A 22,778-nucleotide genomic window follows, 5' to 3' on the forward strand; every position below is an offset into this window, starting at 1 on the left:
ACCGTTCGGCCATCAGATTTGCCACCAATGCTCCTTACAGGACACATCACTGCACTCTATACTCCTCTGTAAACTGGTCATCTCTGTATACCCATCACAAGACCCATTGGTTGATGCTTATTTATAAAAACCCTCTTAGGCCTCACTCCCCCCTATCTGAAATATCTACTGCAGCCCTCACCCTCCACATTCAACACCCGTTCTGCCAGTCACATTCTGTTAAAGGTCCCCAAAGCACACACATCCCTGGGTCGCTCGTCTTTTCAGTTCGCTGCAGCTAGCGACGAACGAGCTGTAACAAACACTCAAACTGGACAGTTTTATCTCAATCTCTTCATTCAAAGACTCAATCACGAGACTTACTGACAGTGGCTGCTTTGCATGATGTATTGTTGTCTCTACCTTCTTGCCCTTTGTGTTGTTTGTGCCCAATAATGTTTGTACCATTTTTTTATGCTGCTACCATATTGTGTTGATACCGTGTTGTTGTTATGTTGTGGTGCTACCATGCTGTGTTGTCATGTGTTGCTGCCTTGCTATGCTGTCTTAGGTCTCTCTTTATGTAGTGTTGTCAAAAATCCAATCAAACTTTAATTGCCACATGCCCCGAATACAACAAGTGTAGACTTTCCAGTGAAATGCTTACTCACAAGCCCTTAACCAACAGTGCAGTTCAAGAAGAAAAAAGTATTTACCAAATAGGTTAAAATAAAAAGTAACAATAACGAGGCTATATACAGGGGGCACCGGTACCGAGTCAGTGTGCAAGGGTACAGGCTAGTTGAGGGAATCTGTACATGTAGGTGGGAGCGAAGTGACTATGCATAGGTCATTTTCCGGTGGAGATTGTCGTGATGTGTGTTTTGTCCTATATTTATTTTTAATCTCAGGCCCCCGTCGGAGGCCTTTTGGTAGGCCATCATTGTAAAAAAAAAAAAAAAGTATTTGTTCTTAACTGACTTGCCTCGTTAAATAAAATTGAAAAAAATAAAAAAATAAAAAGTTTCTTTGCACTCTGGGAGGGGCACACCATGGAGTTGTCAACTGTGATGGAGAGGTCTTTGATCTGGCAGGCCTTCCTTAGGAGGAAGAGCAGCTCCATCTTGTCGAGGTTGAACTTGAGGTGGTGGAACGACATTCAAGCTGAGATATCTGCCAGACACGCAGAGATGCATGTTACCACCTGGATGTCAGAAGGGGGAAAGGAGAAAAGTAGTTGAGTGTCATCCGCATAGCAATTATAGGAGAGACCATGTGAGTATATAACGGAGCCGAGTGACTTGGAGTATAGAGAGAAGAGGGCCTTGAACTGAGCCCTGGAGGACACCAGTCGTGAGAATACATGGTGCAGACACAGATCATGCACATTTCCATTGCGCCAGAGTCCAATGCCGGCAAGCTTTACACCACTCCAGCTGAAGCTTGGCATTGCGCATTAGTGATTTTAGGCTTGTGTGCGGCTATGGAAACCCATTTCATGAAGCTCCCGACGAACAGTTCTTGTGCTGACATTGCTTCCAGAAGAAGTTTGGAACTCGGTAGTGAGTGTTTCAAATCATCTATCCTCAGTTATATGTGCTTCAGCACTCGGCGGTCCCGTTCTGTGAGCTTGTGTGGCCTGCCACTTCAAGGCTAAGCCGTTGTTGCACATAGACATTTCCGCTTCACAATAACAGCACTTACTCATGCAGGTCAGAAATTTGATGAACTGACTTGTTGGAAAGGTGGCATCCTATGACGGTGCCATGTTGAAAGTCACTGAGCTCTTCAGTAAGGCCATTCTACTGTCAATGTTTGTCTATAGAGATTGCATGGCTGTGTGCTCGATTTTATACCTGACAGCAACGGTTGTGGCTGAAATAGCCAAATACACAAATTTGAAGGGCTGTCCACATACTTTTGTATATATAGTGTAGGATGCAATTCAAGAGTGCGCAGAGCCTGAGACTCCTAGCCCTGAGAGGGTGGAGAGAAGGATCTGCTAGTTCACGGTGTCGAAGACACATCTAGGAGGACGAGAACAGAGGAGAAAGACTCAGCTTTGGAAGAGCAGTCTCGGTTGAGTGACCCGTCTTGAAGCCTGACTGATTTGGGTCAAGAATATTGTTCTGAGAGAGACAGAGAGAGAGTTGGTCAGAGGCCGCATGCTCAAGTGTTTTGGAAAGAAAAGAAAGGGATACCAGTCTGTAGTTTGATGTCAGAGGAGTCAAGTGTTGGTTTCTTGAGGGGAAGCGACTCCGGCCATTTTCATGTCAGAGGGGATGTAGCCAGTGGTCAGCGATGAGTTGCTGAAGGAAGTGAGGAATGGGAGAAGGTCCCCAAAGATGGTCTGGAGAAGGGAGAAGGGGATGTGGTCGAGCGGGCAGATTGTTGGGCGGCTAGACCTCACTAGTCGCAGGATTTCATTTGGAGAGAGAATGGGTAAAGGCGTAGGGTAGTTCTGTGTGAGTGGGACCAGTGAACTCAATAGGCTGAGTGAATGAGAAGCAGATGTCAACCTTCTTTTCAAAGTGGTTGACAAAGTTGTCCGCAGAGAGAGAGGGGAGGATTAAGGAGGGAGGAAAAGGTGGAAAATAGTTTCCTAGGGTTAGAGGGAAGAGAGTAGTGTTGAAGAGCCAGAATCAGGAGACAGGAAAGAGAAGGCTTTATCAGAAGGGAGAGATGATAGAATAGAAGAGAGAGTAGTGAGAGAGAGAGGGAAGATTGTGACTGCACATTACCATCTGGATTTGGGGTTGAGTGGCTAGGGTTGGAGGAGAGGGAGGGAGGAAGGAAGAAAGGGAACAAAGTAGTGATCAGAGACCTGGAGGGGGGGGGGTATTGCCTGCCTTGTGAGTGGGAGGGGACTGGTGAAGGGATAGGTCAAGAGGCAAGGAGGGGAAAGAGTTGGAAAGAAACTAATTGAAGGCAGACGTCAGGAGGTTGAAGTCACCAAGTACGAAGAGCGGTGAGCCATCGTCAGGAAATGAGCTTATATTGAGGAACTCTAAGGGGATTTGGTGGTCCATAAATGACAACAACATTATGCTTGAGTGAACTAGTGACAGAATGGAATTCAAATGAGGAAAAGGACATGTGAGAGAGGGAGTAAAAAGAAAATCTCCACTTAGGAGGAATGAGTAGCCCTGTGTCACCACCTCAACGACCAGATGCTCTCTGACTGAGAGAAAACGTAGTCAGGTGAAGAGAGCAGCTGGAGTAGCGGTGTTCTCTAGGGTGGTTCATGTCTCCATTAGGGCCAAAAAGTCAAGGGACTGAAATGCAGAATAGGCTGACATGAGCGCTTTGTTCTTGACCGCAGATTGGCAGTTCCAATTGCTGCTGGAGACCTGGAAATCCACATGGGTTATGCGCGTAAGGCACACTAAATTACAAGGATTGCAGCCAAGGGGTGTGGTGCATTTGTAAAGCCTACAGGGAAGTGAGCAAACTGGGATAGAAAACACACAGTTGCCAAAGCTACAAAAGAGCAAAATGAGATGATCTATAAATAACTAGGTAGAATACTCAAGTGAGAGAGTAGTGTGGAGCCTTCCTCTCTATCCTTCCTTGAATAACTCCAGAAGAACTCGTTAGAACGGTCTTACTTCTGCAATCAGACGTCGCTTACAGCTGCCGCTGAGAAAACAGGAGACACTGAAGTATTAATACTAATTGCCTTGCAAAGGTGAATTGCTGATTGCCTAGGAGAGGAGAAGCCACTCCCCCTCCAATACAGCCACTGATTACGAAAACAACAACAGTCACAAATTGCCCTGCCCCTTAATCCTGGTTGATGTGTCAACAATCATCTGCAATTAATAGCAGTCAGCAGTTCACACAGCAAGTAGGCTACTGGGAAGACAGGCAGCACTTAAAGTAGATGGCCCTCGCTAGCAAAAAGACAGTACTAGACAACAACAGTTGAAGACCAAAATTATACTTACCACTCCTGTAGGTACAGTATCATGATAATGAGAAACTGACTAAACTGCCCTTAGTTGCTTACATAGAATTGATGTATTTCACGATGACATGTGTTCTATCTATTAAGTTGTTTTAATAATTTGCTAGCTGGTCAATTGCAGACTGGGAAGCCAGTATACATTTGTTTAAAGATAATTTGATTTCTGCAAGTGAAAATGCATGATAATAATGAAAATACAGTAGGCTTATAGCCTAACAAAATAGTGTTTGTCCTCTAGCCTCCTATTCACCTCAGAGCCTTAAACTTTTGATACATTTATGCTTCTCACACACGTTGCTCTCAAGGCCTACATGCCACTAACCTTAACATCTGTCCATCATGAAGAGGTACTCGCCACCTTCCAGATTCAGAAAATAATTGGAGTGTATTAACCTCAATCCATAATAATCCATAATGGAAATTTTATAAATGCAACTGTGTTTTTTTGTTTGCTGTGTGGACCACTGATGATGTCATACTATGTCATAATATATGTACCCATGTTGTGACATCACACTACATAGAAAAGGGGAGGAGTCAGTCAGCCAGCATCCTTAACATTGATACTGCTCCTATCTACATTATCCATTGTGAAATGATCAATCAGTTTTAAAAACATACTTGCAATGAGTATTGGCCAAATGTTGCCCAAAATATCAGATAAATTACAGTGCAGCCAACAACAATATATGCTATCTTGTATAATCTATTGAGGACATCTATTGAGTCAGTGATATGTATCCTATGACGGTGCCATGTTGAAGTTTTAGAGCTGTCATTCTCATTGAAAGCAAGTCAAAGAAGCGCTACATCTGTTCTATGTGCACTATTTATATGCTTCCCGGTCTGAAGTTTTGTTTTTGCATACTTTTGCATACTTCAGTTTTGTATAGCAGCTTCATACAGCTTGAAAATACAATATTTTTGGTTATGGAAAATATATTTCATAGCGGTTTAGACGGTACAATGATTCTCTACACTATACTTCTCTACATTAAACTGAAATTACGCAAACTATTAGAATTTTTGCAAAGGGGAAATGGTGGAATTGATTTATGCATAGTGCATCTTTAATCAAATCAAAAACAAACACAACCATTTAAGACAAAATATATCAAAAATATGAATAAATCAAATACTGTACATTTTTTCATTTATTGCCTCATTACATATCATACCAGACAGAGTGCATCACAATCATTCATCAGCAAATCTCCCAACTGAATAATTTCTTTAAGCTTGATTAATACTGTAACTGCCATTAACCAGATAAAATATCAATTATTCACATACTATATCAACTACATAATTTCAGTATCATTCACAAAACATTTCATTCTGTTTACAATGATGTCTCTTCCCGTTCCTTTCTTCTTTGGCTGGAATCAGAGAAATTCAACTCAAAACAAAAGCAATGAGGAGCCCAATATGTACTTACATGGTCGTAGTGAAAAGCAGCCCTCATTCACCAGCATATAAAGAGTCTAGACAGTGTGTCTCTAAGAGAGGAAACTTTGTACACCATCTTGGGTCACTATCAAACACCCTCATAATCAACCACAACCCCGAACAGATTCACACACACAACCTATCGCAGGCACCATACATTTGCAAAGAAACTAAACAGTTTATGTAAGTCATCCAATGTGATTGAGATTGAAATCGATTCTGTGAGCAAAACATTGTAATCAGCCACCCGGTATAGCTTTATTTGGCCATGCTCTGTCTGTCTATATACTAAGTGTATTTAGAGCTGGCACTAGAGTGACAGGCTCCGAGAGGTTCTGGTTTTGGTCAGGTGTTCCTTTGCTTTGAAGAACCTTCTGTCGATGTCTTTCCTCCTGTCGCTTTTTCTTTTCCAAGCGCTGCTGCTCTTTCCTCTGCTTGTTTGAAGCCTGAGAGGTGTAAAAAAAACAGGAGTCAAGATGAAAAGGAGGGACTTAAGTCCCTTCTCAATTGAATAGAGAAATGCAGGTCAATTTAATTTGGAACTTTAATTGAAAGTCACACAGACTCAGAATACTTATTCAGAATTGGAATTTGAGTGGAGAGTCATGGTGTAGTGGTTCCCTACTTTCTGAATAAAATGTGTTAACACCTTAAAAATATTTATTTAACAATTACAATTTACCTTGGATGTGTGTATGTTGCCTCCATCTGGTGGTGCTTTGTGCTCACTGCACTCTGTCGCTGCTTGTCTACACGCTGAGCATGAACCAGAGGCACACTGGCCGTGACACACTTGGACAGCTAGCTCAGAATCCACCAGCCACTCAGCGTTGATGGTGGCGGCACTCAGCTGAAATAGATTATCCTCTTCACCTGAGAGACATGGCACACAATACACATGGGGTCAGTTGCAGTGAATATACTGCATCAGATGCTCCTGTTGATCATAATCAAATGGTTTTTGGATGGTAGCTCCCTCTAAAAGATGGAAATCCCCAAAATAGTCAATAAACATCAGTTGTATTTACTATCAATGTTTATTATACACGGTAGGTGTAGACTACAGATTAATGAAAGTTTTATATGAGTTGGGGTTAGAAAAGGACCTAAAACCTGCCCAAAACAGCTAGCAGACACTGATAATCACACTGCACTGGGGGAGAAGACAGAGGGGCCACTCACAGTTTGGGCCCCTGTTCTTCAGGGAACTTAGGATCACATTGTCCTCCTCGGAGGGGGTGGGCGAGGGGGCTTTCCGTCTGTCCCTCTGGCCGTCACCAAACTCACGCTGCCCACTCGAATTATGAAGATTCTGAAACGACACAAGAGAGGTGTGGGGGGAATAAGGAACATTTTATGAATAAGACTAATCCAATAAAATATTGAAATATTTGATTGTGTTTTTAAATGAACCGCTTTTTTCCCGTACCTCTAAACGCAGCTGAGCAGGGCTCTCAGAGTTGTCACCGATTGGTCGTACACTGTCGTAATGGTCTCCATAGCGATAGGCAATGTGTAGCTCTCGGCCAACCAGCTTCTCAGAGCCATTTATCTGAATTGAGAAAACATAATGAGTAGGGCTTATCAATAGTGCTATTTCATACGGTCTGTTACATTAGAAGAGGACTTCGGCTTAAAATACAGTACAGTGTGCTACAATGTGGTCTAGTGGTAGGACCACATATACCACCTGGCGACAGGGATTCACGCCTCTCCTCCCCAACTTTATAAACTATGCCGTTTTATTATTTTGTTACTACATCCCCATCCACTTTCCCATTCTTTCATTTAAATAAAAATGTAAAACATTTTTGGGGATTCCAATCTCCTTTAAAAACAGATACATAAAATAAGTGTGAATTTCCCCTATTGTGCACTACTTTAGCTTTTATACAGCTATGCGTCTCTTGACAAAAGTAGTAAACTATATGGGCAATAGGGTGTCACTGAGCTTCCTACCTCCCACAGTGGGGTGTTGAGCTGATGAATGACCACCTTGAGCTGTTGACTACGGGCGAATGCCACAATAGCATCGTTGCCAGCAAACGTACCAGGCTGGGAGAGGTTTGACACTGAGAGGAAGAAAACAGAGAGAAATATTAGTGACAAGATCTTTAAAGACACACTCGTCAGGATGACTGGCATACCATCAAAAACTTGGGCATCCCACAACATTTTTACATGGAAATAGCATTTGGTTTCTATCTTACAATGCTGGGCGAAGGGCACATCATCCTCCACAAAGGGCTCAAAGTCCTGCCGGTGTGCCATCATGTACTGCACAGTCTCCTGGCGCAGGCGCAGGTGTCCTCGAGAGTGTCCCTCCAATTGGTCACCCAGAGCCCGGAACAGGCAGTTACTATAGGATGGACACACAGTATTAGTCAACGTTGTAACAGCCATTTATAAGAGCACTTAGGTTGCATTCCAGGCTGACTACATTTTAGATGTTGCATTGCATCAACCAATGATTGTGTGCCATGTCATCGATTACTCAGTCTGGCATCAGATTGCTAGATCATATAATACAGTGGGGCAAAAAAGTATTTAGTCAGCCACCAATTGTGCAAGTTCTCCCACTTAAAAAGATGAGGCCTGTAATTTTCATCATAGGTACACTTCAACTATGACAGACAAAATGAGAAAAACAAATCCAGAATATCACATTGTAGGATTTTTCATTAATTTATTTGCAAATTATGGTGGAAAATAAGTATTTGGTCACCTACAAACAAGCAAGATTTCTGGCTCTCACAGACCTGTAACTTCTTATTTAAGAGGCTCCTCTGTCCTCCACTCGTTATCTGTATTAATGGCACCTGTTTAAACTTGTTATCAGTATAAAAGACACCTGTCCACAAACTCAGACAGTCACACTCCAAACTCCACTATGACCAAGACCAAAGAGCTGTCAACGGACACCAGAAACAAAATTGTAGACCTGCACCAGGCTGGGAAGACTGAATCTGCAATAGGTAAGCAGCTTGGTTTGAAGAAATCAACTGTGGAAGCAATTATTAGGAAATGGAAGACATATAAGACCACTGATAATCTCCCTCGATCTGGGGCTCCACGCAAGATCTCACCCCGTGGGGTCAAAATGATCACAAGACCGGATGAGCAAAAATCCCAGAACCACATGGGGGGACCTAGTGAATGACCTGCAGAGAGCTGGGACCACACTAACAAAGCCTACCATCAGTAACACACTACGCCGTCAGGGACTCCAATCCTGCAGTGCCAGACGTGTCCCCCTGTTTAAGCCAGTACATGTCCAGGTCCGTCTGAAGTTTTCTATAGAGCATTTGGATGATCCAGAAGAAGATTGGGAGAATGTCATATGGTCAGATGAAACCAAAATATAATTTTTGGGTAAAAACTCAACTTGTCGTGTTTGGAGGACAAAGAATGCTGAGTTGCATCCAAAGAACACCATACCTACTGTGAAGCATGGGGGTGGAAACATCATGCTTTGTTTTTCTGCAAAGGGACCAGTATGACTGATCCGTGTAAAGGAAAGAATGAATGGGGCCATGTATCGTGAGATTTTGAGTGAAAACCTCCTTCCATCAGCAAGGGCATTGAAGATGAAACGTGGCTGGGTCTTTCAGCATGACAATGATCCCAAACACACCACCCGGGCAACGAAGGAATGGCTTCGTAAGAAGCATTTCAAGATCCTGGAGAGGCCTAGCCAGTCTCCAGATCTCAACCCCATAGAAAATCTTTGGAGGGAGTTGAAAGTCCATGTTGCCCAGCAACAGCCCCAAAACATCACTGCTCTAGAGGAGATCTGCTTGGAGGAATGGGCCAAAATACCAGCAACAGTGTGTGAAAACCTTGTGAAGATTTACAGAAAACGTTTGACCTCCGTCATTGCCAACAAAGGGTATATAACAAAGTATTGAGAAACTTTTGTTATTGACCAAATACTTATTTTCCACCATAATTTGCAAATAAATTCATTAAAAATCCTACAATGTGATTTCCTTGATTTTTCTCATTTTGTCTGTCATAGTTGAAGTGTACCTATGATGAAAATTACAGGCCTCTCATCTTTTTAAGTGGGAGAACTTGCACAATTGGTGGCTAACTAAATACTTTTTTACCCCACTATGTGGTTAGATGATATAGCAAATACCTATTCAGGCGTTTATAGGTCTGCCAGGTGTCTGCAATGTAGTCAGACCTTCTCTCTCTGAATCTTACCCATCTCCAGGCACCTCTCTAAGTTTGAGCCCCAGCGCTTGGAGCTGGTTGGAGAAGCTGACAAACTCCTCTCCCTCGTCCCCATCCTGGGGCCGGTTCTTGCGGTCCTTGGCGATTGCCCTGCGCGTGACCCGCTCATCCCGCTTTCGCTCCGCATCACACTTTCTGTTGCTGCCACGCAGTGGCTTTCCTGTCTGCTTCCTAGACATGGCTGCCCTGCCTACAGACACAGATCTCTACAGATGCAAGTAGATCTCTGTCCGTCACTCACTGGCAAATGTAGTTGGGTTACTTCCACACAGGTGGAATCCTGTGTTTCAGAAAGAGGGAAAGAATAGAGAGGAGAGTTTGAATGTTACTTAGATGAGCTACGCGTGACAACTTAGTTACTTCCACATTTCACTGACACGGATTGGTACAGTAGCCAGCTACAAAAATATGGTTAGGATTAGCTAGTTTTTACACAGTCCGTTTAGTCAGTTGATATACGTGGCACAGCACGCAATTGCAACTCTACATGGGTTAGCTAATTATCTACAATGTGATAAGGACAACCAAAGATATCTACTGACCAGTTGTATTAGCGTGGTGTCTAATGCCGTAGCTGTCATGCTAGCTAGCTGGTAGATCTGGCATCCTGAATAACAGCAACAGCTGATAGGGTTTGATTTCGACTAGCTAGAGAGAGCCTACTGTACTGGCCAGGTTTGACGTAAGCTAGCTAGCAAATTATATCGGATAAGTAACTGGTTAACTAGCAACTGTTATGCTAGCTGAATATGACTGCTGGTTAGGTTAGCCGACTACTTAGCTAGTTAGCTAACTTTAATGTTAGGTAGTTTACAAAAGTCAGCGGTTAATGCTAATAGCGTTCTCATTGATTTGGAGTTAAACACAACAGTGATTAAATGTCAAGCAACCAGAATATAAGGAACAGAGCAAGTTACTCACATTCTACAGGGTGCATCCAATGATACGCAAACCACGTCCTATACGGCAGCACGTTCTTTGCTTAAACTAAATAAGATCTGGCTCATGAGTTTGTTTACAATTCATGTTTAGCACTTCCGGGACTCGTCGTAAGAGTACGGAAGCCTGAGAGCATCATACTTTATACATTACCGTCCAAATTCAGAACTGTCAACGAAATACAATACATACCCTTTTATTAAAAATCCTATCAATTTGTAAAACGTTTAGCTCACCTTAAAACCCCTACTTTCAACTCTTGAGAAATGTTCATTACTTGAATTTCACTAAGCAAGAATGGTGTAGCTAATGTTGGGAGGGAACAAAGTAGGGCATTTTTACAGGGAAGGATGACCACTGTATAGGCCTAATTCACTATCTTTACGAAATTTACATAATAGTTATTGTGCAGACTAGGCCTACTTATTAAAGTTGGTTATGGTAAAGTTCAGAACAAGCTTTCTATGCTATAAGAAAGTGTTGCATGTCTATCAACTGATATATGAAAACAGCTGGTACATGGCGATCAACAGTTATCAAGTTAACAAGCTCTGAATTATGTTAATGTCTGAAATCTGTGTCTTTCAGTGTATGACTCAAGATAAAGTGGGAGGGTGTGTTATGTGTTGTAAAGGGAAAGACTGCACTTTATTATCACTCTCTTTTCTCCTCTTAAAAATCTGTTATATTTTGAAACACCACAATGCAGACCCTCTTCTCCAATTCGCTCCTCCCTATGACAGAATGCAGTTGGAAAGAGTTGTGTGGAGGAGGAGTGGGTTGAGGAGGACAGAGAGTGTTTGCTATGTAGAATTATATCAGACAGTGTCAAAGAAGTCACCCCAGGGCCTAAAAATGCATCAGCAGGCATTGAAAGGAAATAAGAATATATAGATCACAAAAACAAGAAAACACAGTCAAGTAAATACCTTCCCAGTTGTAATAAAGATTTACATTAGAAACTACAACGATGTGTTCTGGTTTACATGGTACGAATGTATTTGCTTGTATTTGTTTATGCACTGACATCTTGTACATAAAACAGCTATCTGCTTTGTTTAAAGGGGGACGTCCTATACCTGCTCTACTCATTACCTTAGTCTTATACGAGGAGGTAAGGATCAACAACAAGGTTAACATGATGCCCCTTTGACTAAGTGTAGCCTACATAGTATATTGTCAATCTACAACTCTCATCTCTGGAGTTGAGTCAATATGTAGGCAGCAGCCGGTAGTGTAGCCTAGTGGTTAGAGCATTGGACTAGTAACCGAAAGATTGCAAGTTCAAATCCCCGACCTGACAAGGTACAAAATCTGTCGTTCTGCCCCTGAACAGGCAGTTAACCCACTGTACCTAGGCCGTCATTGAAAATAAGAACATGTTCTTAACTGACTTGCCTAGTAAAATAAAGGTAAAAAAAATAAATAAAAAAAATGCTAGTGGTGGCTGTTTAACAGTCTGATGGCCTTGAGATAGAAGCTGTTTTTCAGTCTCTCCGTCCCTGCTTTGATGCACCTGTACAGACCTCGCCTTCTGGATGATAGTGGGGTGAACAGGCAGTGGCTCACGTGGTTGTTGTCCTTGATGACCTTCCTGTGACATCGGGTGGTGTCGGTGTCCTGGAGTGCAGGTAGTTTGCCCCTGGTGATGCGTTGTGTAGACCTGACTACCCTCTGGAGAGCCTTACGGTTGTGGGCGGAGCAATTGCCATACCAGGCTGTGATACAGCCCGACAGGATGCTCTCGATTGTGCATCTGTAAAAGTTTGTGAGTGCTTTTGGTGACAAGCCCAATTTTTTCAGCCTCCTGAGGTTGAAGAGGCGCTGCTGCACCTTCTTCACCACGCTGTCTGTGTGGGTCGACCAATTCAGGTTGTCCGTGATGTGTACGCCGAGGGTCTTAAAACTTACTACCCTCTCCACTACTGTCACGTTGATGTGGATAGGGGGTGCTCCCTCTGCTGTTTCCTGAAGTCCATGATCATCTCTTTTGTTTTCCTGACACCACACTCTGAGGGCCCTCACCTCCTCCCTGTAGTCCGTCTCGTCATTGTTGGTAATCAAGCCTACCACTGTAGTGTCGTCTGCAAACGATGATTGAGTTGGAGGCGTGCATGGCCACGCAGGGTGAAAAGGGAGTACAGGAGAGGGCTCATAACGCACCCTTGTGGGGCCCCAGTGTTGAGGATCAGTGGGGTGGAGATGTTGTTATCTGTGGACCTATTGGGGCGGTAAGCAAATTGAAGTGGGGTCTAGGGTGTCAGGTAGTCTCTCAAAGCACTTCATGATGATGGAAGTGAGTGCTACGGGGTACAGTAGTCGTTTAGCTCAGTTACCTTAGCTTTCTTGGGAACAGGAACAATGGTGTCCCTCTTGAAGCAGTTGGGAACAGCAGACTGGGATAAGAATTGATTGAATATGTCCATAAACACTCCAGCCAGCTGGTCTGAGCATGCTCTGAGGATGCGGCAGGGGATGCCGTCTGGGCCTGCAGCCTTGCGAGGGTTAACACGTTTAAATGTTTCACTCACGTCAGCTGCAGTGAAGGAGAGTCCGCAGATTTTGGTAGCGGGCGGTGTCAGTGGCACTGTATTGTCCTCAAAGCGAGCAAAGAAGTTGTTTAGTCTGTCTGGGAGCAAGACATCCTGGTATACTCAGTGTGCGTATGTATATACAGTACCAGTCAAAGGTTTGGACACATCTACTCATTCAAGGGTTTTTATTTATTTTTTACTATGTTCTACATTGTAGAGTAATAGTGAGACATCAAAACTTTTAAATAGCCACCCTTTGCCATGATGACAGCTTTGCACTCTCTTGGCATTCTCTCAACCAGCTTCATGTGGAATGCTTTTCCAACAGTCTTGAAGGAGTTCCCACATATGCTGAGCACTTGCTGGCTGCTTTTCTTTCGCTCTGTGGTCCAACTCATCCCAAACCATCACAATTGGGTTGAGGTCAGGTGATTGCGGAGGCGAGGTCATCTGATGCCGCACTCCATCACTCTCCTTGGTCAAATAGCCTTTACACAGCCTGGAGGTGTGTTTTGGGTCATTGTCCTGATGAAAAACAAATGATTGTCCCACTAAGCACAAACCAGATGGGATGGCGTATCACTGCAGAATAATGTGGTAGCCATGCTGGTTAAGTGTGCTTTGAATTCTAAATAAATCACAGACAGTGTCACCAGCAAAGCACCACCATACCATCACCCTTCCTCCTCCATACTTCACGGTGGGAACTACACATGCGGAGAGCATCCGTTCACCTATTATGCGTCTCACAAAAACACAGTGTTTAGAACCAAAAATCTCATATTTGGACTCATCAGACCAAAGGACAGATTTCCACTGGTCTAATGTCCATTGCTCGTGTTTCTTGGCCCATGCAAGTCTCCTCTTCTTATTGGTGTCCTTTAGTTGTGGTTTCTTTGCAGCAATTCGACCATGAAGGCCTGATTCATGCAATCTCATTTGAACAGTTGATGTTGAGATGTGTCTGTTACTTGAACGCTGTGAAGCATTTATTTGGTCTGCAACCTGAGGTGCAGTTAACTCTAATGAACTTATCCTCTACAGCAGTGGTAACTCGGGGACTTCCTTTCCTGTGGCAGTCCTCATTAGAGCCAGTTTCATCATAGAGCTTGATGGTTTTTGCAACTGCACTTGAAGAAACTTTCAAAGTTCTTGAAATTTTCCTCATTGACTGACCTTCATGTCTTAAAAATGAATGATGGACTGAATGAAACCAAACATTAGGAACACTGATATATACCACTGAGTGGTATATGTCATACTACTCATATATACCATGCTGTAACCCCGGATAAAGCGGCGACAGAAGTTGGCAAACCCCAGGAAGCGTTGCAGCTGCAACCTGGAAGTAGGCTGGGGCCAATCCACCACCGCTCTCACCTTCCTGGGATACATTTTCACACGCCCTGTGGCGATGATGAGCCCCAGAAATGTGATGGTGGAACGATGGAACTTGCACTTCTCTGCTTTTACAAACAGCTGGTTCTCCAGGAGGCGTTGGAGAACCTGTCGGATGTGGAGCACATGTTCTTGTGTGGAACAGGAGAAGATGAGGATCGCATTGAAGTAGACGAAGATGAACCGGTTCAACATGTAGTGGAGAACATCATTGACCAGAGCCTGGAACACAGCGGGGGCGTTGGTAAGGCCAAAAGGCATGACCAGATACTCGTAGTGACCGCTGACCATGTTGAAGGCGGTTTTCCACCCGTCCCCTTCCCGTATCCACACCAAGTTGTAGGCGTTCCGTAGATCCAGCTTGGAAAACACAGTGGAGCTGCTCGAAGGCCGAGGAGACGAGTGGCAGCGGGTAGCAGTTCTTCACTGTTATGACCTTGAGACCCTGGTAGTCGATGTACGAGCGCATCGAGTCCTTCTTCTCCACAAAAAAAAGAACCCTGCGCCAGTGGGAGAAGAAGGATGGATGAATCCTGTAGAAAGGGACTCCCTGATGTAGGTCTCCATCGCCTTGGACTCTGGTCCTGACAAGGAGTGCAGTCGTCCCCGGGGCGGAGTCGTGCCAGGGAGAAGGTCAATCCTGCAGTCATAAGGTCAGTGCGGCGGGAGCGAAGTGGCCGGCCCTTGCTGAACAATTCCGGAGGTACTGGTACTCTGCAAGAATGGCAGAGAGGTCCAGGGCACCTTCCGAGCCCCCAGGAAGACGTCCCAGGGCAGGTTGTGCTGACATCAGGCAATGGGCATGGCAGAACAGGCTCCAGCCCAAGACGGCACCAGTAGACCAGTTAATTTATAAGAAACATTACTGTGCAGCCGTATTCATTGATCTGGCCAAGGCTTTCGACTCTGTCAATCACCACATCCTCATCGGCAGATTCGACAGCCTTGGTTTCTCAAATGATTGCCTCGCCTGGTTCACCAACTACTTCTCTGATAGAGTTCAGTGTGTCAAATCGGAGGGTCTGCTGTCCGGACCTCTGGCAGTCTCTATGGGGGTGCCACAGGGTTCAATTCTTGGACCGACTCTCTTCTCTGTATACATCAATGATGTTGCTCTTGCTGCTGGTGAGTCTCTGATCCACCTCTACGCAGACGACACCATTCTGTATACTCCTGGCCCTTCTTTGGACACTGTGTTAACAACCCTCCAGGCAAGCTTCAGTGCCATACAACTCTCCTTCCGTGGCCTCCAATTGCTCTTAAATACAAGTAAAACTAAATGCATGCTCTTCAACTGATCGCTGCCTGCACCTGCCCGCCTGTCCAACATCACTACTCTGGACGGCTCTGACTTAGAATAGGTGGACAACTACAAATACCTAGGTGTCTGGTTAGACTGTAAACTCTCCTTCCAGACCCACATCAAACATCTCCGATCCAAAGTTAAATCTAGAATTGGCTTCCTATTTCGCAACAAAGCATCATTCACTCATGCTGCCAAACATACCCTTGTAAAACTGACCATCCTACCAATCCTCGACTTCGGCGATGTCATTTACAAAATAGCCTCCAATACCCTACTCAACAAATTGGATGCAGTCTATCACAGTGCAATCCGTTTTGTCACCAAAGCCCCATATACTACCCACCATTGCGACCTGAACGCTCTCGTTGGCTGGCCCTCGCTTCATACTTGTCGCCAAACCCACTGGCTCCATGTCATCTACAAGACCCTGCTCGGTAAAGTCCCCCCTTATCTCAGCTCGCTGGTCACCATAGCATCACCCACGTGTTGCACGCGCTCCAGCAAGTATATCTCTCTGGTCACCCCCAAAACCAATTCTTTCTTTGGCCGTCTCTCCTTCCAGTTCTCTGCTGCCAATGACTGGAACGAACTACAAAAATCTCTGAAACTGGAAACACTTATCTCCCTCACTAGCTTTAAGCACCAACTGTCAGAGCAGCTCACAGATTACTGCACCTGTACATAGCCCACCTATAATTTAGCCCAAACAACTACCTCTTTCCCTACTGTATTTCATTTATTTATTTATTTTGCTCCTTTGCACCCCATTATTTTTATTTCTACTTTGCACGTTCTTCCACTGCAAATCTACCATTCCAGTGTTTTACTTGCTATATTGTATTTACTTTGCCACCATGGCCTCTTTTTGCCTTTACCTTCCTTGTCTCACCTCATTTGCTCACATCGTATATAAACTTGTTTATACTGTATTATTGACTGTATGTTTGTTTTACTCCATGTGTAACTCTGTGTCGTTGTATGTGTCGAACTGCTTGCTTTATCTTGGCCAGGTCTCAATTGTAAATGAGAACTTGTTCTCAACTTGCCTACCTGGTTAAATAAAGGTGAAATAAATAAAATAAAAATTTGGGGATTGTGTCGCTGGAGTCAGGAGAATCTCAATACCACAGGAATCTGAGGGGACTTGATGAGCAGGAACTGGAAAGCCTCATTGAGGTTCCCTGACACACATAGGTTGATGGGAGTGGTGGTGTGGGTGACTCGGCCTATAGGATGTGATGACTTCGGCAGCCCTCGTCGCAGGTGGGGAAGTCTCGGGTTCTCTCGGCAATGAGACCGTCGGAGACTTCAAGGATGACTCGAAGGCAAGGGTAGGATCCCTGGGCGTGCGAGCAAAATCCAATTTCCTCTCCCTCCCATTGTTCTCGTAATCGCCCATCGATATGGATGGTCAAAGCGATGAGCTCATCTTTGACTTCCTCCGAGACGCCGTGAAGGAACATATTGAACAGTGCCTCTTGATTCCAAGCTCTCTCCGCTGCCAACGTGCGGAAATCCACCGCATAATCAGCTAGACAGCGGGAGTCCTGCTGAAGCTGGATTAGCTTCCAGGCTGCCTCTCGCCCGGAGAACGGGACATGAAAAACCTGCCCCACTTCTCCCACGAACCCCTCCAGACTACTGCATATGGCCGACTGTCGTTCCCACACCGTAGTAGCCCAGGTGAGAGCACTCCCGGACATCAGATTGATGAGGTAGGCTATCTTGGAACGATCCAAGGGGAAGGAGGAGAGCTGAAGCTCAAAGACAAGGGCACACTGAGCTAGGAACGCCCGACAGGTGCTCGGCTTTCCATTGAAGTGTTCCCGAGGAGGTAAGCGAGGCTCCCGAGAAGGTGGAGTGACTGATGAGACAGTGCTGCTAGCAGCTGAGTCTCTGAGGAGCTGTGGGGTTACCACTGTGGTAGGCAGCCTCCCAGACAACCCGTGGAATTACTCCAGCAAACTGTCCAACGCCCGGTCATGGCATTCAGCCAAAGTTTGGACCCTCTCCACAAGGCCACGAAGCAATTCCTTGTGCCTACCAATGGTGGCTCCCTGGGTGGAGATGACATTGAGCAGCTGGCCCGGGTCTGCTGTCATGGCCAGTTTGTGCTATCAGGTATGAAGGTAAAGCCCAGATGCAAACAACGTCGAATTAACAATAGTTTAATGATCCAACAGGGGCAGGCAATAGACAGGTCAAGGCAGGCAGGGGTCAGAAAACCAGAGGTGGAGCAACGATACCGGATGGCAGGCAGCCTCATGGTCAGGGTAGGCAGAGGTCAATAATTAGAGGTGGGACAAAGATTCAGGTCGGCAGGCAGACTCAGGGTCAGGGGCAGGCAGAGTGGTCAGGCAGACAGGCTCAGAGTCAGGACAGGCAAGGGTCAAAACCAGGAGGGTGGAGACAATCACAAAGACAGGTGAAACAAATCAATGTGTGACATATACAGTTGAAGTCGGAAGTATACATACACTTAGGTTGGAGTCATTAAAACTCATTTTTCAACCACTCCACAAGTGTCATGTTCTGACCTTAGTTCTTTTATTATGTCTTGGTTTTAGTATGATCAGTGAGATGGATGGGTTGACTATGTCATTTTTTCTATTGATTTGGGATTGCTGTATTTGGCCTGATATGGTTCTCAATCAGAGGCAGCTGTCAATCATTGTCCCTGATTGAGAACTATACTTAGGGATCCTGGTTTCACTTTTGAGTTGTGGGTGTTTATTATCCGTGTTAGTGTTAGTGCCACACGGGACTGTTCCGGTTTGATTACTTCACGTTTATTGTTTTGTTCAGTGTTCATTACTTTATTTAAAAACATGAACACTTACCACGCTGCGCTTTGGTCCTCACCTTCTTCCACCACAGACGATCGTTACAACAAGTTTCTTGTTTAACAAGCTATAGTTTTGGCAAGTCAGTTAGGACATCTACTTTGTGCATGACACAAGTAATTATTCCAACAATTCCAGTGGGTCAGAAGTTTACATACACTAAGTTGACTGTGCCTTTAAACAGCTTGGAATATTCCAGAAATTGTGTCATGGCTTTAGATGCTTCTGATAGGATAATTGACATAATTTCAGTTAATTTGAGGTGTACCTGTGGATGTATTTCAAGGCCTACCTTCAAACTCAGTGCCTCTTTGCTTGACATCATGGGGAAATCAAAAGAAATCAGCCAAGACTAAAGAAAGAAAATTGTAGACCCCCACAAGTCTGGTTCATCCTTGGTAGCAATTTCCAAACGTCTGAAGGTACCACGTTCATCAGTACAAACAATAGTACGCAAGTATAAACACCATGGGACCATGCAGCCATCATACCCCTCAGGAAGGAGACGTGTTCTGTCTCCTAGAGATGAACGTACTTTTGTGCGAAAAGTCAAATCAAATCAATCCCAGAACAACAGCAGAGGACGTTGTGAAGATGCTGGAGGAAACAGGTACAAAAGTATCAATATCCACAGTAAAACGAGTCCTATATCGACATAACCTGAAAGGCCGCTTAGCAAAAAAGAAGCCACTGCTCCAAAACCGCCATAAAAAGCCAGACTACGGTTTGCAACTGCACATCGAGACAAACATGGTACATTTTGCAGAAATGTCCGCTGGTCTGATGAAACAAAAATAGAACTGTTTGGCTATAATGACCATCATTATTCATTAAAGCTTGGTCGTAAACGGGTCTTCCAAATGGACAATGACCCCAAGCACACTTCCAAAGTTGTGGCAAAATGGTTTAAGGACCACAAAGTCAAGGTATTGGAGTGGCCATAACAAAGCCCTGACCTCAATACCATAGAACATTTGTGGGCAGAACTGAGAAAAGCATGTGAGAGCAAGGAGGCCTACAAACCTGACTCAGTTACACCAGCTCTGTCAGGAGGAATGGGCGAAAAATCACCCAACTTATTGTGAGAAGCTTGTGGAAGGCAACCCGAAATGTTTGACCCAAATTGAACAATTTATAGGCAATGCTACCAAACACTAATTGAGCGTATGTAAACTTCTGACCCACTGGGAATGTGAAAAGCTGAAATAAATCATTCTCTCTACTATTATTCTGACATTTCACATTCTTAGAATAAAGTGGTGATCCTAACTGACCTAAGACAGGAAATTTTTACTAGGATTAAATGTCAGGAATTGTGAAAAACTGAGTTTAAATGTATTTGGCTAAGGTGTATGTAAACTTACGACTTCAACTCTCTCTCTCTCTCTCTCTCTCTCTCTCTCTCTCTCTCTCTCTATATATATATATATATATATATATATAAACTCAGCAAAAAAAGAAACGTCGCCTTTTCAGGACCCTTTCTTTCAAAGATAATTCGTAAAAATCCAAGTAACTTGTGCACCTGTGGAACGGTCATTAAAACAGTAACAGTTTACCGACGGTAGGCAATTAAGGTCACAGTTATGAAAACTTAGGACACTAAAGAGGCCTTTCTACTGACTCTGAAAAACACCAAAAGAAAGATGCAGAGGCAGGTCCTCACCAGACATCACCGGCAACAACGTTGCCTATGGGCACAAACCCACCGTCGCTGGACCAGACAGGACTGACAAAAAGTTATCTTCACTGACGAGTCGTGGTTTTGTCTATCCAGGGATGATGGTCGGATTTGCGTTTATTGTTGAAGGAATGAGCGTTTCACAGAGGCCTGTACTCTGGAGCGGGATCGAGGTGGAGGGTCCTTCATGATCTGGGGCGGTGTGTCACAGCATCATCGGACTGAGCGTGTTGTCATTGCAGGCAATCTCAACGCTGTGCGTTACAGGGAAGACATCCTCCTCCCTCATGTGGTACCCTTCTTGCAGGTTCATCCTCTCATGAACCTCCAGCATGACAATGCCACCAGCCATACTGCTCGTTCTGTGCTTGATTTCCTGCAAGACAGGAATGTCAGTGTTCTGCCATGGCCAGCGAAGAATCCCTTTGAGCACGTCTGGGACCTGTTGGATCGGAGGGTGAGGGCTAGGGCCATTCCCCCCTGAAATGTCCGGGAACTTGGAGGTGCCTTGGGGGAAGAATGGGGTTACATCTCACAGCAAGAACTGGCAAATCTGGTGCAGTCCATGAGGGGGAGATGAACTGCAGTACATAATGCAGCTGGTGGCCACACCAGATACTAACTGTTACTATTGATTTTGACCCCCTCTTTGTTCAGGGACACATTATTCCATTTATGTTAGTCACATGTCTGTGGGACTTGTTCAGTTTATGTCCCAGTTGTTGAATCTTGTTAAGTTTATACAAATATTTACACATGTTAAGTTCATTGAAAATAAACACAGTTGACAGTGAGAGGACATTTCTTTTTTGTTGAGTTTATATATAAACAGTGTATTTGTTATTTGTCACATTTTGTTATATTACAGCCTTATTCTAAAATGTATTACATTGCTTCTTTCCCCTCATTAATCTACACACAATACCCCATAATGACAAAGTAAAACAGGTTTTTAGACATTTTTACTAATTTATAAAAATGTCAAATGAAAAATCACATTTAAATAAGTTTTCAGGCCCTTTACTCAGTACTTTGTTGAAGCACCTTTGGCAGCAATTACAGCATTGAGTCTTCTTGGGTATGACACTGCAAGCTTGGCAGACCTGTATTTGGGGAATTTCTCCCCTTCCTCTCTGCAGATCCTCTCAAGGCCTGTCAAGTTGGATGGGTGTTAGAGGAATTTAATTCCTATATGTTTATTAACCAATTCAATTAATGCACTCAGCCCATTTCTAAGGATTTGGAAGATTCTTATTTGCATAAAATGGGCAGAGACCAGTCTTAAAAATAAAGCAATAGGGTTTATTCTCGAGAGTACTGAACATGATACAATTTACAACAGGTTATAAACTGAAAATGACGTCATAGGTTTTATACGTCCCTCCTCCACTCCGATACAATGGCAGTATCGTTCACAAACCTTCCTACACTGTCCCCACCGGTTTAGATAATTTACGACCAGGCCAAGGTCTCCCCCAAGGCACCTTCAAGTTCAGACGCATTTTAGCCAGTCTGACGATAAGTTCATTCATTTCTACCAAGGAACAGACAGTCTTTGTTCTAATTCTTGATTATAATTACACACATTATATTCAGTACTAGGATTAAAATAAAATTCATACATCTATACAGTAACATAATAGTATTCTGATTAGTCAGTCCTGATTGAAATGTATACATAATTGAGTCATTATTGATTTAAAAAAAAACTTAACAATGGGGAACGTTGCTGCACAACTATTTTTAGGACTCTCCAGAGATGTTCGATCGGGTTCAAGACCCTGGCTGGGACACTCAAGGACATATAGAGACTCCGAGCCACTCCTGCGTTGTCTTGGCAGTGTGCTTAGGGTTGTTGTGCTGTTGGAAGGTGAACCTTCGCCCCAGTCTGAGTTCCTGGAGATGGTTTTCATCAAGGATCTCTCTGTACTTTGCTCATTTCATCTTTGCCTTGATCCTGACTAGTCTTCCAATTCCTTCCGCTGAAAAATATCCCCACAGCAGAGTGCTTCCACCACCATGCTTCACCGTAGGGATGGTGCCAGGTTTTCTCTAGACGTGACACTTGGCATTCAGGCCAAAGAGCTCAATCTTGGTTTCATCAGACCAGAGAATCTTGCTTTTCATGGTATGAGAGTCTTCAGGTGCCTTTTGGCAAACTCCAAGCAGGGTATCATGTGGCTTTTACAGAGGAGTGGCTTCCATCTGGCCGCTCTACCATAAAGGACTATTTGGTGGAGTCCTGCTGGGATGGTTGTCCTTCTGGAAGGTTCTCCCATCTCCACAGAGTAACTCTAGAGCTCTGTCAGAGTGTTTATCGAGTTCTTGGTCACCTCCCTGACCAATTATGACCTTCTGTGGGTTCTTGTCACCTTCTCCCCCGATTGCTCAGTTTTGCCGGTGGTTCTAAACTTCTTCCATTCAAGAATGATGAGGCCACTGT

General features: G+C 44.2%; 1 protein-coding gene across 1 annotated transcript; it reads right to left on the bottom strand.

Moving 5' to 3' along the window:
• Positions 1 to 5,082: 5,082 nt before the first annotated feature.
• Positions 5,083 to 10,687, bottom strand: LOC135528141 (OTU domain-containing protein 3-like). Its single transcript, XM_064957005.1, has 8 exons — positions 10,556 to 10,687; positions 9,605 to 9,914; positions 7,606 to 7,754; positions 7,355 to 7,467; positions 6,825 to 6,947; positions 6,578 to 6,707; positions 6,078 to 6,268; positions 5,083 to 5,841 (listed from the first exon to the last, which is right to left on the bottom strand). The coding sequence occupies exons 2-8, from the start codon at positions 9,811 to 9,813 to the stop codon at positions 5,677 to 5,679; spliced, it is 1,080 nt and encodes a 359-aa protein (XP_064813077.1). The 5' UTR covers positions 9,814 to 9,914; positions 10,556 to 10,687; the 3' UTR covers positions 5,083 to 5,676.
• Positions 10,688 to 22,778: the final 12,091 nt, after the last annotated feature.

Source organism: Oncorhynchus masou, chromosome 33 (assembly GCF_036934945.1).
Source record: "Oncorhynchus masou masou isolate Uvic2021 chromosome 33, UVic_Omas_1.1, whole genome shotgun sequence".
NCBI classification, from domain to species: domain Eukaryota; kingdom Metazoa; phylum Chordata; class Actinopteri; order Salmoniformes; family Salmonidae; genus Oncorhynchus; species Oncorhynchus masou.

Bases quoted from the DNA above. Each gene is read 5' to 3' on its own strand.
- LOC135528141 (XM_064957005.1), bottom strand. From the start codon at position 9,813: ATGTCTAGGAAGCAGACAGGAAAGCCACTGCGTGGCAGCAACAGAAAG. The intron at 7,468-7,605 runs GTAAGATAGAAA...TCTTCCTCTCAG, and splicing joins TGTGCCCTTCGCCCAGCATT to TGTCAAACCTCTCCCAGCCT. The intron at 5,842-6,077 runs GTAAATTGTAAT...TACACCTCTCAG, and splicing joins GCAACATACACACATCCAAG to GCTTCAAACAAGCAGAGGAA.